At 46.5% G+C, this 14,932-nt stretch overlaps 1 protein-coding gene across 2 annotated transcripts in view; it reads left to right on the top strand.

Moving 5' to 3' along the window:
- Daglb (diacylglycerol lipase beta) overlaps positions 1-14,237 on the top strand; it is a 36,490-nt gene extending 22,253 nt beyond the window's left edge. For both annotated transcript variants that reach the window (XM_036172685.1, XM_036172686.1), the window contains 8 exons: positions 6-89; positions 2,627-2,704; positions 6,682-6,762; positions 6,850-6,977; positions 11,702-11,770; positions 11,851-11,923; positions 13,502-13,749; positions 13,833-14,237. In XM_036172685.1, coding sequence (XP_036028578.1) covers positions 6-89; positions 2,627-2,704; positions 6,682-6,762; positions 6,850-6,977; positions 11,702-11,770; positions 11,851-11,923; positions 13,502-13,749; positions 13,833-14,034 — 963 coding nt within the window. In that variant the 3' untranslated portion in view covers positions 14,035-14,237. The remainder of the gene's footprint in view (positions 1-5; positions 90-2,626; positions 2,705-6,681; positions 6,763-6,849; positions 6,978-11,701; positions 11,771-11,850; positions 11,924-13,501; positions 13,750-13,832) is intronic.
- Positions 14,238-14,932: the final 695 nt, after the last annotated feature.

Here is a 14,932-nt window from a genome sequence, read left to right as displayed (position 1 = left end):
CCTAGGTGTATGAGCTGCCCTTCATAGTGGTTCTGGATCACAGGAAGGAGGCCGTTGTGGTCGCCGTGAGAGGGACCATGTCTCTCCAGGTAATGCTGCTGTGTGTGACAGATTCAGATCTGGGCATTGAGTCAGAGCAGAGAATGGGACATGGCAGAGGAGGGGGGGAGGAGGGGGGGGGGGGCTCAGAGGAAAGCTTCGTTAGCAACAGAGAAAGCCACTGTGTGAGGCAGCCGAGGAAAGCCCTGAAGCCAGGAAGCGAGTGTGGGCTGTGAACGCGGACTTAATGAAACATGGGGGGTGGTTCCCAGTTAACTACCAGCTGTTGGCAGCAGAGGTGCCAACACATTCCAAGACAGGCTCAAGGGATACCTTCTTGGGTCACCTCCTGCTGACCCTCCTTAGATGTGCCCAGATGTGTCCCGAGCCTAGGAAGCCTCTGATTTCTGTACCCAGATTAGTAAGATCAGTCTTTCGTCAGAAGACACACTAAGCCATGTATGGTGGTACACTCCTGTGTTTCCACCTCTCTGGAGGCTTGGGAGATGGACCAATGATAAAGTGCTTTGAGGGCAAGGGTGGGGACCTGCATACAATCCCTAGAACCCACATAAAAACCAGGGGCAGTAGCACATCTGTGACCCCAGCTCTCCTACAGCAAAATGGGAGATGAAAACAGGAGAGAGAATCTTTGGAGTCCCAAGAGCCAGATAGCTTGGCGTCTCCATCAGCCAACAAGAGACCCTGCCTCAAACAAGGTGGAGGTAAAGGCTGACATCTGAGTGGTTCTCTGATCCAACCGCCATACCTGGGCCATGGCACACATGCACCTGCATTCATACACACAAATGTGCACATGCACACATACACACAAAAATTAAAAAAAAAAAAAAACAGTCACATACTGTCAAGTTCCTTCTAGGGGTTCTCTTCAAGCCCTCCCTTCCTCCAGGCACCATGTGCTTCTCGGGGTACAGTGAGCCCCTTGTTCACCTCCAGCCCTCTCCCGCCTCCACTTCTTGTCCAGTTCTCTTCCTTCTTTGAACATCTGCTTTCTGGTTTCTTCTCTGCCACCCCTCGCTCTCACTTCCCAGTTCTTCCTTGTGTGTCTGAGAAGGGCCAGTGTTACTGCTGAGCATGCAGGACAGGCGTCTAGTCCAGCTACTTTGAAGGCTGAAACAAGTTTAGGGCCAGCCTGAGCAATTTAGACCCTTTATCAAGGGCTCAGCCCAAGAACACGGGCTGTTCTTTCAGAGGATCTATTCCCTGCACCTACACAGCAGCCCACAGCCATCTGTGACTCTATTTCCAGGGCATCCGGCACCTTTTTCTGGTCTTTGGGTATCAGGCACAGACATATATGTAAGCAAATACTCATACACATAAAATAATAATAAAGTGGGCTGTGGGGTGGACACGGTAGTGTCACAACTTTAATTCTAGCCCTTAGGAGACAGCGATAGGCAGGTCTCTGAGAGTTAGAAGCCATCCTGGTCTACACAGTGAGTTCCAGGCCAGTCAAGGCTCCATAGTGAGAGCTAGTTTAAGATTCCTGGGCATATAATGCAGCAGGGGAGCACGTGCATAGCATCTCCCTTTCAGAGGCTGTGGGTATAACTCAAGGTAGAGCACTAAACATGCCAGGCAGAAGGCCTGAGTTCAGTCCTTAGTGGTATCCATCACTCCTTGATCAGTCATCACCTTAGATCTCACAGCCTCAGGCTCTTTGGCCGTTTCTTCCTTTCCCGGCCTTTGTTCTGACTGGTTTGCTCCCTGCACCAAGAGAAAGGTTCCCATCACCGCAGTCCCTATCTGTGCTCTTCTCATCGTCCTAGTCAGTCCATTTCTTTCCTGTGTTGTCCCCAAGTGCCCCCAAGTGCTGGAATATAAGCTGCACTCAATGCCACCTGCTCTGCTCTGCCCTCTATGCTGTGCACAGTCTCAGCTTCCCCTCCTCTAGAAACCTCCAGTGCACACAGCTTTCCTCAGTGTGCTTGTTCCCTGTCAGTCTCGTGGATGCTCTATGACTTGTCTGTCACAGCACTAAGTATGCCAGGTGTCCTCAGGAAATCTCCTGAGGGTCTTTTTATCATGTAGGAGTAAGCCGGGCATGGTGGTACATGCCTCCGGTCCCAGGATGGAAGGTAGAACCAAGAGGAATTCAAAGCTAGCCTGGGCTATACTGTGAGACCCTGTTTCAAAAAGAAACCAAAATAGTATGGAGCCCAGGAAGGTGCTTGTCCCCCGAAAGGATGGTTATTCTGCTTTCCTTCAGGTTCAGGCCGCCACTCATCCTAACCCTCCTACCAGCATCATTGGTGTGTAGTGAGCCATTGAATGTGGGTTCCCTTTTTTCAAACCCCAGTGTGTGCTCTGGGCTGGAGAGGTCCTTAGATTGCAGTGTGCAAAACAAAGGTGTTTCTAGATGTCCCTCCCATCATGGCCATTCCCGCTTGGCACCTAGCTGGCTTCCTACTTCAGCTGTGTTCTCTGTGGAGGCTGGACACATCTCTCAGCATTCTGACTGCACTGCCTGCTATTGCATAGAGTGTCCTGGCCTTCAGTCCCAACACATGTGGCCATTGTGCAGTTCCACAGGCTGACATTGCTGTCTCCACATTCACAGGATGTCCTGACTGACCTGTCTGCAGAGAGTGAGAACCTCGAGCTGGATATTGAGCTACGGGACTGTATGGCCCACAAGGTATGCTTGTATTGAGAGAGGGAACATCTCAAATAGATGGGGTAATGTGGCTGAAGCCACAAGATGGACTGTCATATCAAACACTTGAAGTGGGCTGTCTTCCCTTCCCTCATTGGTTTTTGTTTGTTTGTTTTTTCAAAACAAGGTTTCTCTGTGTAGTTTCGGTGTCTGCCCTGGATCTTGCTCTGTGGAACTGGCTGACCTCGAACTCACAGAGATCTGCCTGCCTCTGCCTGCAGAGTGCTGGGATTACAGGCGTGCCACTGCCTGGCTCCTCGTTTTGTTTTTGTTTTTGTTGTTGTTGTTGTTTTTCAAGACAGGTTTTCTCTGTGTAGACTTGACTGTCCTGGAATTTACTCTGTAGACTAGGCTGGCCTATAACTCATTTTTAGCTAAGGATAACCTTGAACTTTCTGATCCTCTTGCCTCCACCATCTGAATACTGAGATGACAGGTTAGGGATCAAATCTAGGGTTTGAGGCATGCTACACAAGCATTCCATTAACTGAGCTCTATCCCCAGCCACTTTCCCCTCTAATTAAAGTTTAATATCTTAGTGGGGAAATGCTCAGTCCAGCACAGAGCAGCAGAGCAAGAGCTCTGGCCTTGTGGGCGGCATAGGCTGGACAGCTCACTTCCTACAAGTTCTCTGTGGATGTGGCCAGAGCCTAGTTCTCTGTTTCTCTCTTCCTGTTCTGTGGGGGTGAGTGGGGCAGAGTTCCTCCTGGGAAGAGGAAAAACCCACCTCAAATGGGTGTGTGTGTGTGTGTGAAATGGTTTTTAAACATTGTAAAGTAAGTATAATAACTCCAGACGTGGAGAGTCTTAGGTTGGAGGATCATGAATTTCAGGCTGGATTTGGCTACACAGCGAGGTCCAGGCCATTGTGAGCTATGTAGTGAGACTTTCTCTCAACAAACGAAAAACCAGGACAGATGGGAAGATAGATGCATGGATGATGATGGATGGATAGATGGGTGGATTGGTGGATGATAGATGGATGTGTAACATTTACCATTTTAACCATTTGTGGTGGTTCGATTCAGGTCCATCATGTGTTTGTACAGTATTGTGTGCTCATCTTTTCTATCTGTAACCTAAGTTTTGATGAGCCCTGATGTTGGCTCTGGGCTTATTAAACACTAATGGCCCCAGTCCCAACTCTGATAGCCTCTGTTCTATCCTCTCCCTGTGAGCTTGCTTCTTCTAGTATTCATTGTTGTGTGTATGTGTTCCTATATGTGTACATGATCACATGTGTATATGTGCACATGAAGGTGAGAGGTAGATTTTGTTTGTCTTTTCCAATTGCTTTCCACCTTATTTTTTGAGATGGGGTCTCCCTAAACCTAGATTGGGCGTTTAAATCAGTTTAGTTGAATGGGGCCAGGGAAATGGCTCAGCAGGGAAAGTGCTTGCCAGGCAAGCGTGAGGATCTAAATTTGGATCTCTGGCACTCATGTATAAAAGCTGGGCATGGCAGGGTGCATCTGTAATATCAGCACTGAGTGGGTAGAAGCAGGCTGATTCTGGGGTGTGCTGGCTGGCCAGCCTGGTTTAAATAGCAAGTGGGTACCTGTATTGTCAGCTGTGGGAAAACAGAGACAGGAGAATCTGCAGAAGCTGTAGGGCCAGCTAGCCCAGTGTAGACAGGCAAACAACATGAAACCGTTTCAAAGTAAGAGGCAAGGAAGTATAAAATGGTCTCCCAGACACTTCAGCAAAGTTGAGGTAGCATACCTGCACCTGTTTGCTGTTGCAAGTGTGAGTCCACAACTCACATACATGAACGCTAACACACACACACACACACACACACACACACACACACACACACACACGGTAGCCTTCAGAGCTGTGCCCATTAATGGTATGTTATTTTGAACAATCGTGTTAGCAACTGTTTATGGCAACAAATATCACTAAGGCAGAGCTGGGGTGTGGCTCAGTCAGTAGAGTGTTTGCTTAGCATGCATGAAACCCTAGGTTCAGTGCCCAGCATCACATGACCTGCACATGCTGGTGCACACCTGTAATCCCAGCACTCAGGAGGCCGAAGCTTAAGGCTACATGGAGTGAGTTAGAGGCTGGCTTGTACTATATAAGCAAGTCTCCCACAAATAAATAAATAAATAAATAAATAAATAAATAAATAAGAAAATCCTCCTTTTTCCCATTTTGCTATCTTTCATAACTCATTTCAATCTTGCTGTAGTTCTCAAAATAGTGTCTTTCTAAAAGGTATTTTTATTTCTGTGTGCACACATGGCTGCTTTTCTGTATGGATACCATGTGTTTGCAGTGACCACAGAAGCCAGAAGAGGGCATCAGATCCCTTGGAATTGGAGCTACAGGCTCCAATTGTTATGGGAGTTGGAAATTGAAACTAGTTTCTCTCTGCAAATGCTCTTAACCACTGAGCCACCTCTCCAGCCCCCAAAGTAGTTTCTTACATTCTTCCATATCTTTGTTAACACTACCAGCAAAGTTTTATTTGCTGCTAGATGGGCAACTAGACTTTAACAGAACCCTCTGGAAACAGTTCTCTTTGGTTCTCCTGCATAAACATCAACCTCATGTGGTGGAGCATACATTACAGCATCTGCCTTTCCAACACAAGAGTAAGCCACAGGGCTGGAGAGACTGCTCAGCAGTTATGAACACTAGAAGTAAACCACAAAACCAGAGCTCTTGGACCACTGTTTGGGGATCTTTCATTAACACATAACCTGTAAGTGTACCCCACTTTGAGAATGTTCTCTTCACTTATCAGCTGTCGCTTGAAAAGCTCAAAACACGAATTGACGACTTTCTCAACTTTCTCAAGTCTGCTTTCTTTGGTTCATGATCTTTCCATTTGAAGAAGGGACTCACCTCTTACAACTCAGAACTGTGTGTTTTAAATTGTGTGTGTGTGTGTGTGAGAGAGAGAGAGACAGACAGACAGACAGATGATGTACATTCCAGAGAAGAACTGGCAGTCAGTTCTCTCCTTCCAGCACTTGGGTCTCAAGAATCAAATTCATGTTGTCAGGCTCAGTAGCAGGCACCTTTTTCCACTGTCCCAATGTGACTGTCCCTAAAGGGTGTGTTTTAGTATCTTTATAAAGGGTCATCTGGGCACGGTGGCACAGCACTTGGGAGGCTGAGGCAGGAGGACCAAAAGTGCAAGGCTTGGGGCTGGAAGGGTGGCTCAGTGTGAAGAGCTTGGCATCCCCTGCACCCTTGAAGGAGCCGGTTATGTGACCCCAGTGACAGGCAGACCCCTGGGGCTCACTAGCTAGCCAGTGTAGCAGAGTCAGCATGTTCCAGGTTCAGTGGAAGACTCTGTCTTGAAATATAAGGTAGAGAGCAAAGTAGCCAGAGTTGACCTCTGACCACATGTGCACACACAAGTGACTAAACTCACATATCTGTACATACACCACACACACACACACACACACACACACACACACACACACACAAAGTGCAAGGCCTGGCTGTCTTACATATCAAATTGAGAACCAGACTTGGTAACTTAAAGGCCATCTCAAAAAAAGAATAATTTTTTAGAAGACATATTTATGTTTATGTGTCTGTGTGCACATGTCCATGGAGACCAGAAGAGGGCAACAGATCCCTTGAAGCTGGTGCCTGTGAGCTGCCCGATGTGGGTGCTGGGAACTGAACTTTGGTCCTCTGACCCATTTCTCCAGCCCATAAAAATAAGTTCTAAAGGGTCTGGTGTGACTCAGTGGTAGATTGCTTGTCCAGCTTACATTAGGTTCAGTCCTTGGTCCTGCAGTGTAGTGCAACTATAGACTAGTACACAGCACTACACAGATATGCCTGCTACATAGTTGGATGTTCCTGGTGACACCCACTTCATGGCAGCCAGCCTCTGGACCACAGGCCAAGAATGTATCAGTGAACAGTAAGGCCAGAGACCCTGTCTTCCAAGCCTTGCTGATCCCACCCCATCTGTGTACCTCCAGGGAATTGCTCAAGCAGCCAGATACATTTACCGCAGACTGGTCAGTGACGGGATTCTGAGTCAAGCCTTCAGTGTCGCTCCGGTGAGATGGCTTGTTTTCTATTTTCTGTTCCTGTCACGTTCTATCTGTTCTCCTGGGCCTCAACTCCCTCTGCCCTCTATACCCTAGGAGTACCGGCTTGTTCTGGTGGGGCACAGCCTAGGAGCTGGAGCTGCAGCCCTGTTAGCCATCATGCTTCGGGGGGCCTACCCACAAGTCCGTGCTTATGCCTTCTCCCCGCCCAGGGGCCTGCTGAGGTAAGGCTTCACTCTCCTGCAGGACGAGTCAAGCAGCTGCTCTCTTCATTTACATCATTTAATTCTCTCTCCTCCTTAGAAGTTTGTTTTGAAACACTGTAGTGATGAGATGTGGTCCGGTTGGTAGCTCACCTAGCATGCATGAAGTCCGGGGTAGCCCGTGCCTGTCATCCCAGCTCTGGAGAAGCTGTGTTGAGAGGATTACAAGGTGAAGGTTCTCTTTGGCTACACAGTGGGTTAGACGCCCCCTGAGCCACATGAAACCCTTGTCAGAAGGGAAAAGAAATACTATGTAGTTGAAGGAAGACTATGTAAATTGAACACAGTAGTGCATGCCTGTGATGCAAGCACTCAGGAGGTAGAGGCAAGAGAACCATAGTCCTTACCAGTGTCTGGCCAATAGCTCTAATTTCCTAAACAGCCCAGGCTGGCCTGGAACTTGCTATGGAGCTGAGGGAGACATTGAACTGATTCTCGTGCCTCGGCTTCCAAAATATCTGGGATTATAAACCTGACTAAATAATAGAATTCTAACTTTTTTTGTTGATGTTGTTTAGTTTGTTTTTAAAAGATCTTTTTTGTTATTATGTGTGTGTGTGTACACATGTGTGCAGGTACCTATAGAGGATAGAGGCCCTGGGATACCCTAGAACTGGATTGCAGCAGTTGTGAGCTGCCCAACCTGGGTTCTTCTGGAAGAACAGCATGTGCTTTTAACTGTTGAGGCATCTCTCCAGCCCTGAAGGTGGTTTTTAAAGACACTTTATTTTAGGACTAGGAGTGTAGTTGAGTGGCCAAGCACTTGTCTACCATGTGTGAAGTGCTGGGTTCAGTTCCCAGTACAACTTAAAGAAAAAGAAACTTCAAACTATATTTTATTTATACGAATGTATAGTATGAGTGTCTATAATGTGAGTGTCTACCAAGTATGTGCAGGTGTCTGTGGAAGCCAGAAGAGGGCATCCGTTTTTTCTGCAGCCACCCACTCTTAAGCACTGAGCATTTCTCTGGCCTCAAACTTTCCCATTTTTTTTTTTTTAAGTTTTAATCGCATTTCTTTGTACGAGTGTGCATGCATATGTGTGGTGTGGCTGTGGTATGGTACACATGTGGTATGGTACACATGTGGTATGGTACATGTGGAGGACAGTTTGAAGGTGTTGGTTCTCTTCTTCCACTATCTGGGCACCAGGGTTGAACTCAGATCATCAGGCTTGGTAGTGGGAGTTTCACCCTGCTGAGTCCTTTTGTAACAGAATTCCCACACAGTCTGTGCTCACCATGTGAGCCTCCCCTGCTGCCTGCCACCTCCCCCCACCACAGCTGTACACTTCTTATCCCTGATGGGCCTCCAGTGACACACGGCTGTCACCTAGTGTCATCATATGTATGGGCTTCACTTGGACTGTGCACATTCTCTGGGGTTGAACAAACAGGACATTTGTTTTTATGAGTTGGAAAACTCTTTTCCTTGCTAGTTGAGCATGTTGACTGAATTATGCTATGCAAACTTTTGCCTTGATTATGAAAGAAATTTGTGCCACAACAAAAAAGACTAAAACAAATTAAGGATTAAAAAAATTGAAGGTAAAAACAAAAAAAAAAATCTATATATATATATCTATATATTTTTTATATATCCATATATTTATATATCCATATCTATACATACATATATATCTATACATACATATATATATATATATATATATATCCATCAGAAAATTTGAACAATACAGAAAACAGATCAAAGATCTTTTGTTTTGATTACTGTTTTTGAGACAGGGTCTCACTATGTAGCCCTTGCTAAAACTTGAACTCACAGACATCAGCCTGCCTCTGCCTCCTGAGTTCTGGGATTAAAGCTGTATCATTGCACCATCACACCTGGCAAAAGCTCTTTCCTTTTGTGGTATGGTGGATTAGCATGGGGCCTTAAGTATTCTATCAGTAAGCCACACCCAAAGACCCTAAATAAAGTTCTGTTTGTTTATTTTTTAATGAAACAGCCTTAGCCCAGAACTTAGGAGTCTGAGACAGATTCTTACAAATTTGAGGCCAGCCTGGGGTATGCACACAGTGAATACCAGTCCAGCTTGAACTACATAGCAAGACTGTTTCAAAAATACAAAAATAAAAACCCCAAACAAAAGCAGAGAAGATAACTGGACACGGTCACATATATATCTGTTGTCCTAGCTGGGTACAGTCTGAGGCAAGAGCCCACAAGTTCAAAAAAAGTCTGGGCATGATAGGGAGTACCCCTCCCAAGAAGGAGAAAAAAAAGTATGCTGTAGTTTGTAAACTTCAGTTTAGCCAGTTTCAACCCTCTATCAGTGTACAGCTCTTTCTGTGCCTTCCTTACCTCCCCTGTAGTGTCTGTACATACACACAAGCAGGCATTCGCAAAAGCTAGCTTTAAAGCTGAGATATAGCACTTCATCTGTAAATAACACATCTAAAGATAGAGCACGTTAAATCTTTAATTTCTGGATAGATAATAACTGATCACATTTTCCCAACTGATTCCTAACATTCCCCAGTTTGTCTACATGAGGATCCAGGTGCCATTCATTGGATCTAACATTGGATATGCCAGATTTGCCTTATAATTGTCTTCATGGTTTTTCTCCCAACTCTTTTCAAAACAAAAGTATTACTAGTGTATGAGTGCCAGTGCGCGAGCACACATCATGGTGTCATTTGGAAGTCAGACAACTTTCAGGAGTCAGTTCTCTCTACCATTTTGAGGCAAGGTCTCCTGATTATTCTGCACTGGTCTCTGGTCTCTGCCTCCCATCTCACAGTAGGAGCACTGGGATTATACATACATGCTACTACATCCAGTGTTTCCCTTTTATTTCTTGAAGAAGCCAGGTAATTTGTTGAGAAGAGTTTGTCACATCCTGGGTTTGTGCTGCTGTTTTCTTGTGTCACTGAACGTGTTTCTCGCCATGACCTGCAGAGCTCTGACCTGACTGGGGGCAATGGGGAATGAGAAAGCACAGACGCATGTATAGAAAAACTGGGATTAGGTGGGCTGTGTGCTCTGATGGAGATGCACCAGCATTCCTGACACATTGACTGTAACAGCTGAATGAAAAGACAGGTTTATTATATACAGCTCAAGGGGAGGTTAATGCATCTCAGTAGGGGGTCTTTGTAGGGGAGCAGTCTCAGGCTAGTCATCCAGAAGAGGAAGCTCTCTCTGTTCCATATTTTGTTGCACACACTGTCAACATTCCCATCCCATGGGCCTGAGGCATGGGGTCCTTTACATGATTGTGTTCATGTCCACAATACTCATTCAATCTGGACTTCATTTGCTCCCCACACTGTGTCCACCAACATAGTTTAATTTCACTGAAAATGGAAAGGGGCTGGAGAGATGGCTCTTACAGCTCCGTCATGAGGACCAGAGTTCAGACCCAAGCATGTAATCAGACAGCACTCGACTACCCCTAACTCCAGCTCTAGGGGATCTGATGCCCTCTTTTGGTCTCCGTGGACACTTAAACATGTGTATATACATAGATACATAAAATCTTAAAAAATTAAAAGAAAGTTGTAACAATTACTGAAGATTAGATCTGATTCAAAGTGGATGGTTTTAGCAATATATACTTCCTGTTGGCCATGCTCACGCCAGACTTTGTCACCGTCTCACTCCTTAGTGTTAGCAGTGACAGTCATTGACTTGGATGGACTTTCAGAGGTTAGGGGGTGGAAAGAGGGTTTCTTTTCCTTCTGCACTGATTAGCTGAAAATAACAAAGAACTTGACAAGTATCTGCTTGGGGTGAGGTAGAATTCATGCCAGAAAAATAGAGATGCAGAAATATTGTAGGTTTGCTTTTTGGTTTTGAGACAGTCTCACAGTGTAGCTGAGCCTGACCTAGATCTCATCATGTAGCCCAGGCTAGCCTCAGACTCTTGATGCTCTTCCCACCTCAGCCTCCTAAGGGCTGGGACAGAACAGAACCCTGCTCAGTTTGGAAAATACACTATGAGCTTAATTTTAGGAACTGTTTTTGTTGTTATTTAACTTTGTTTTCTAATTTAGCATACAGGATATCAATATAGTTCCTAAGACAATTCCATAAAACCAGTGCTCCTTGTTATTTTCTGTTCTCATTCTCTTAAAAAAAAAAAAAAAAAGAGAGCCCTTTCATACCAGAAGTAGGCATTTATTAGGTGACTTTTCACCTTCACATTTTATTTACATATTTACTTTTTAGTGATTTCTAGAGTCTTAACTGTGTAGTCCAGGCCCAGGCTAGCCCCAGTTCTCAATCCTCCTCCCTCTACCACTTAAGTGCTTAATAGGAATGCAGGCTGGCCTTGAATCCAGTCTTCTTGCCTTACCCTCCTCAGTGGCAGAAATTACAGGCTGTGCCTCTACACTGGGCCAGCCTCTGCCCTGCAGGTGTACACTGCAGTACCTAGCCTTTTGCCCCTGCCTGCTCATATACTGCCAGGGCACCTTGGTAGATTGTGCCTTCTGGGCCTGCTGGGTCACAGGGATCATTAATAGTTTAGCTGTAGTCTCTTGAATGTGTCCTGTGGCTTTGACTATTCCCTGGAGTCCCCGTGTCACTTCTCTCCTTTAGAGGATTCGGAATGGCAACACCAACATCTGCCCTGGAAACTGTTTTATCATTCCCCCGAAGCCCTGCAGCAACAGAACTTAGACTAACTTAGCTTGTCTCTCGTTTGAAATTTCAGCAAATCCCTTTATGAGTACTCCAAGGACTTCATTGTGTCACTTATCTTAGGAATGGATGTGATTCCCAGGTAAGTGTCCCTTGGTTGGGCCACAGGGTTGGGGTAGTTAGCAGTACCGGGTACTAAGGTGTCTGCTTTTTACTAACTAGGTTAAGCGTGACCAACATGGAAGATCTGAAGAGAAGGATCCTGCGAGTGATTGCTAACTGCAACAAGCCGAAGGTAACCACTCTGTGAGGGTTATATGCTGGAGGGTCTGTGCAAAGGCAGGCAGAGTGCTTACAGCCTCTAGGCTGAACACATTTATGCCCGCGTCTTCTCTGCCCTGTGAACAGACTTTTGTCTGGGGTTCTACATGAGATGCAGGAGTCACATAGAGCACTGATCAGGAAACACTGTTGCCCCAGCTGCTGTTATTTTAGCCCATCTTTCAGTTACATTGCTGGCTCCCAGGCTTCGAGGAAGGCTGACATATACAGACTTCAAGAAATCCTAGGGGCTGGCAAGATGGCTCTGTGGGGAAAGGTGCTTGCTGCCAAACTTTCTGACCTGCATTCAGTCCTTAAGGTGTGTGTGCGTTGGGGGGGGGGGGGGGACCTCCCTCCAGGCGTCATCTCCACATACATACACTTAAATAAATAAATGTAATAGGAAAATTTTAATGGCAGAGGCTTGAGAGTATAGCTCAGTGGTAGAGCACTTCCCTAGCATTCAAGAAAACCCACACACAGGAAAAGAGAGAGTATATTAACCAATAGGAGCTGACTGCCATGAGGTGGTGTAGTGGTGTTGGCCTGTAATCCGGCAGCTGGGAGACTGAGATAGGACTGCCAAAAATGTGAGGCCAAGAGGAAAAGGAAGCCAAGGAGGGGGGGACAAGAGCCCCAGTGGCATAGCAGTTGCCCAGCATGCTGGAGGCTCTAGTTCTATTGCCTGCTATTGGGTAGTTTTGAGAAAAAGAGAGGGCCAGTAAGACAGTTTAGCAGGCATGCCACATGGCGGCACCAAGCCTAGTCTGAGGCTGGTCACTGGAACCCAGGGGTGGAAGAGACATCCCACTCTCACTTTGTCCTGTGAACTCCCAACACACACATACACACACACACACACACCATGCCACCACAGGAACACACAAAATAACAATGATTAAAGTAACTATGGTTAAAAACAATATTCAGAGATCCACCTGCTTCTACCTCCCAAGTTGCTTTTTCTGTTTTAGAGATGGAGTTTCACAGTGTAGTCCTGGCTGTCCTGCAACTCTATCTGTAGACCAGGCTGGCCTTGAATTCAAAATATCTGCCTACCTCTGCCTCCTGAGAGCTGGGATTAAAGGTGAATGTCACTACACGGACTAGTTTGTTTTTGGATTTTTTTTTTTCAGATAAGAGTCTCAGGTATCCTTGAACTGTTGATCATGAACTTCTAATCCTCCTGCCTCTGCCTCCCAGGTGCTGGATTACAGGTGTGCACCACCACACCTGGTTTGATGCAGTACTGGGGATGGAACCCAAGGCTTTCTTCTTAATAGTTTTTTAAGAAGTAGCCCCTGTCTCTTGGGGTGTGGCTAGCTCAGTGGGAGAGCATAGGATCAATCTCCAGCACACACCCCAGGGAAAAAAAAAAACAACTATTTTTCAAAACATATGTATGATTTGGTTTTCAACTATTGCTGCACATATGATGTCTTCATGCCACCACAAGCCCAATTCATGACCTATGGCTGTATAAATACAGGCTAAACCCTGAGGGCTGCCACCCAGTACAGGACTAATTTTGTTCTCGGGTTTCACCTTTCAGTACAAGATCTTGCTGCATGGCTGTTGGTACGGACTGTTTGGAGGAAGCCCCGATAACTCTCCAACTGAACTGGATGAAGGCAACCAGAGAGCCCTGACTCAGCCTCTTCTTGGGGAGCAGAGTCTGCTGACTCGAGGCTCCCCAGGCTACAGCTCCAGCGACTCCCCTCTGGACTCTCCCACCAAGTACCCACATCTGTACCCACCGGGCAGGATCATCCACCTGGAAGAAGAGAGTGGCTCAGGGAGGTAAGTGCGGAGCATGTGGGTCTGACACACCCGTCCACTGGCCCAAGTGCAGCTTCACTAGCTCATGTTCTCTTTTGTTCAAGGTTTGGCTGCTGTTCCGCTGCCCACTACAGGGCAAGGTGGGCACATGAAGCAGAATTTGGCAAGATCCTCATAGGCCCAAAGATGCTGACTGACCACTTGCCTAACATCCTGAATCAGGCCCTGGACAGAGTGGTCGCCGACAGAACAGCCTGTGTTGTCTCCTGCCCAGGGCAAGGTGGCTCTCACACAGCTGTGGTTTAATCCCCTCTACTGGACGCTGCCCAGCACAGTGGGCTTGTGCTTTTTTTTTCCTTCCTTAGACTGACTGAATGTGAGTGGCTTCTGTGAGGCTGGTATGGTGGCATCCATCAGTAGTAATCTGATGAGTCCTAGTAGAATGTCAACAACATGACCAGTTTTTGTTTTGTTTTTTTCCTGAGACAGGATTTCTGTGTAGCCCTGGCTGTCCTGGAATTCGATCTGTAGACTAGGCTGGTCTCAAACTCAGAGATCTGCCTGCCTGGGATTAAAGGCATGCACCACCATCACTGGCCTATAGAACCATTTTAACCACAGTATTAACAGGAGCGGGAGTCTAGAACATGCAGGTGTTGGGGCTTCTAGGACAGCTGGTGGAGCTAGCCTCCTCTGCCCCTAGGACTCCACATCTGAAGACCCTCTGTGGAGCTCTAGCACTCCCGCCCCACTAGGATCCCATCCTGCTGTTTACATGAGTCCGCACTTTATATCCTTTACCAGCATTCTTCCTACAGCACTAAGGACAGCCGGGACTTCCTCGGAGCCCAGCACTATGGCTCATTTATACATGAGCTTAACTTTCATGTATGCTCACTTCTCACATTATTCTAGCTCTGGAGCCACATGTTGGGCTCAAGAGGGAATTTTTAAAATAAAGTAATTGATACACCATCAGTGACTACACGGGAAGGTCTTCTCTATCACTGTGAGACAGAAACTTGCTAAGTAGCCCATGCTAGCCTCCAGTGTACTAATTCCCTGCATCAGCCTTTTGGTGCTAGGATTACAAGCATGCACTACTGTACCCAGGTGGCAATGAGGGGTTTTGCCTTTTTTGTTTTTCGAGACAGGGTTTCTCTGTAGTTTTGGTGCCTGTGCTGGATCTTGCTTTGTAGACCAG

Source organism: Onychomys torridus, chromosome 22 (genome assembly GCF_903995425.1).
Source record: "Onychomys torridus chromosome 22, mOncTor1.1, whole genome shotgun sequence".
In the NCBI taxonomy this organism is placed as follows: domain Eukaryota; kingdom Metazoa; phylum Chordata; class Mammalia; order Rodentia; family Cricetidae; genus Onychomys; species Onychomys torridus.
Note: the sequence above shows the minus strand (reverse complement) of the source record. Positions and strands in the feature narration are given on the sequence as shown.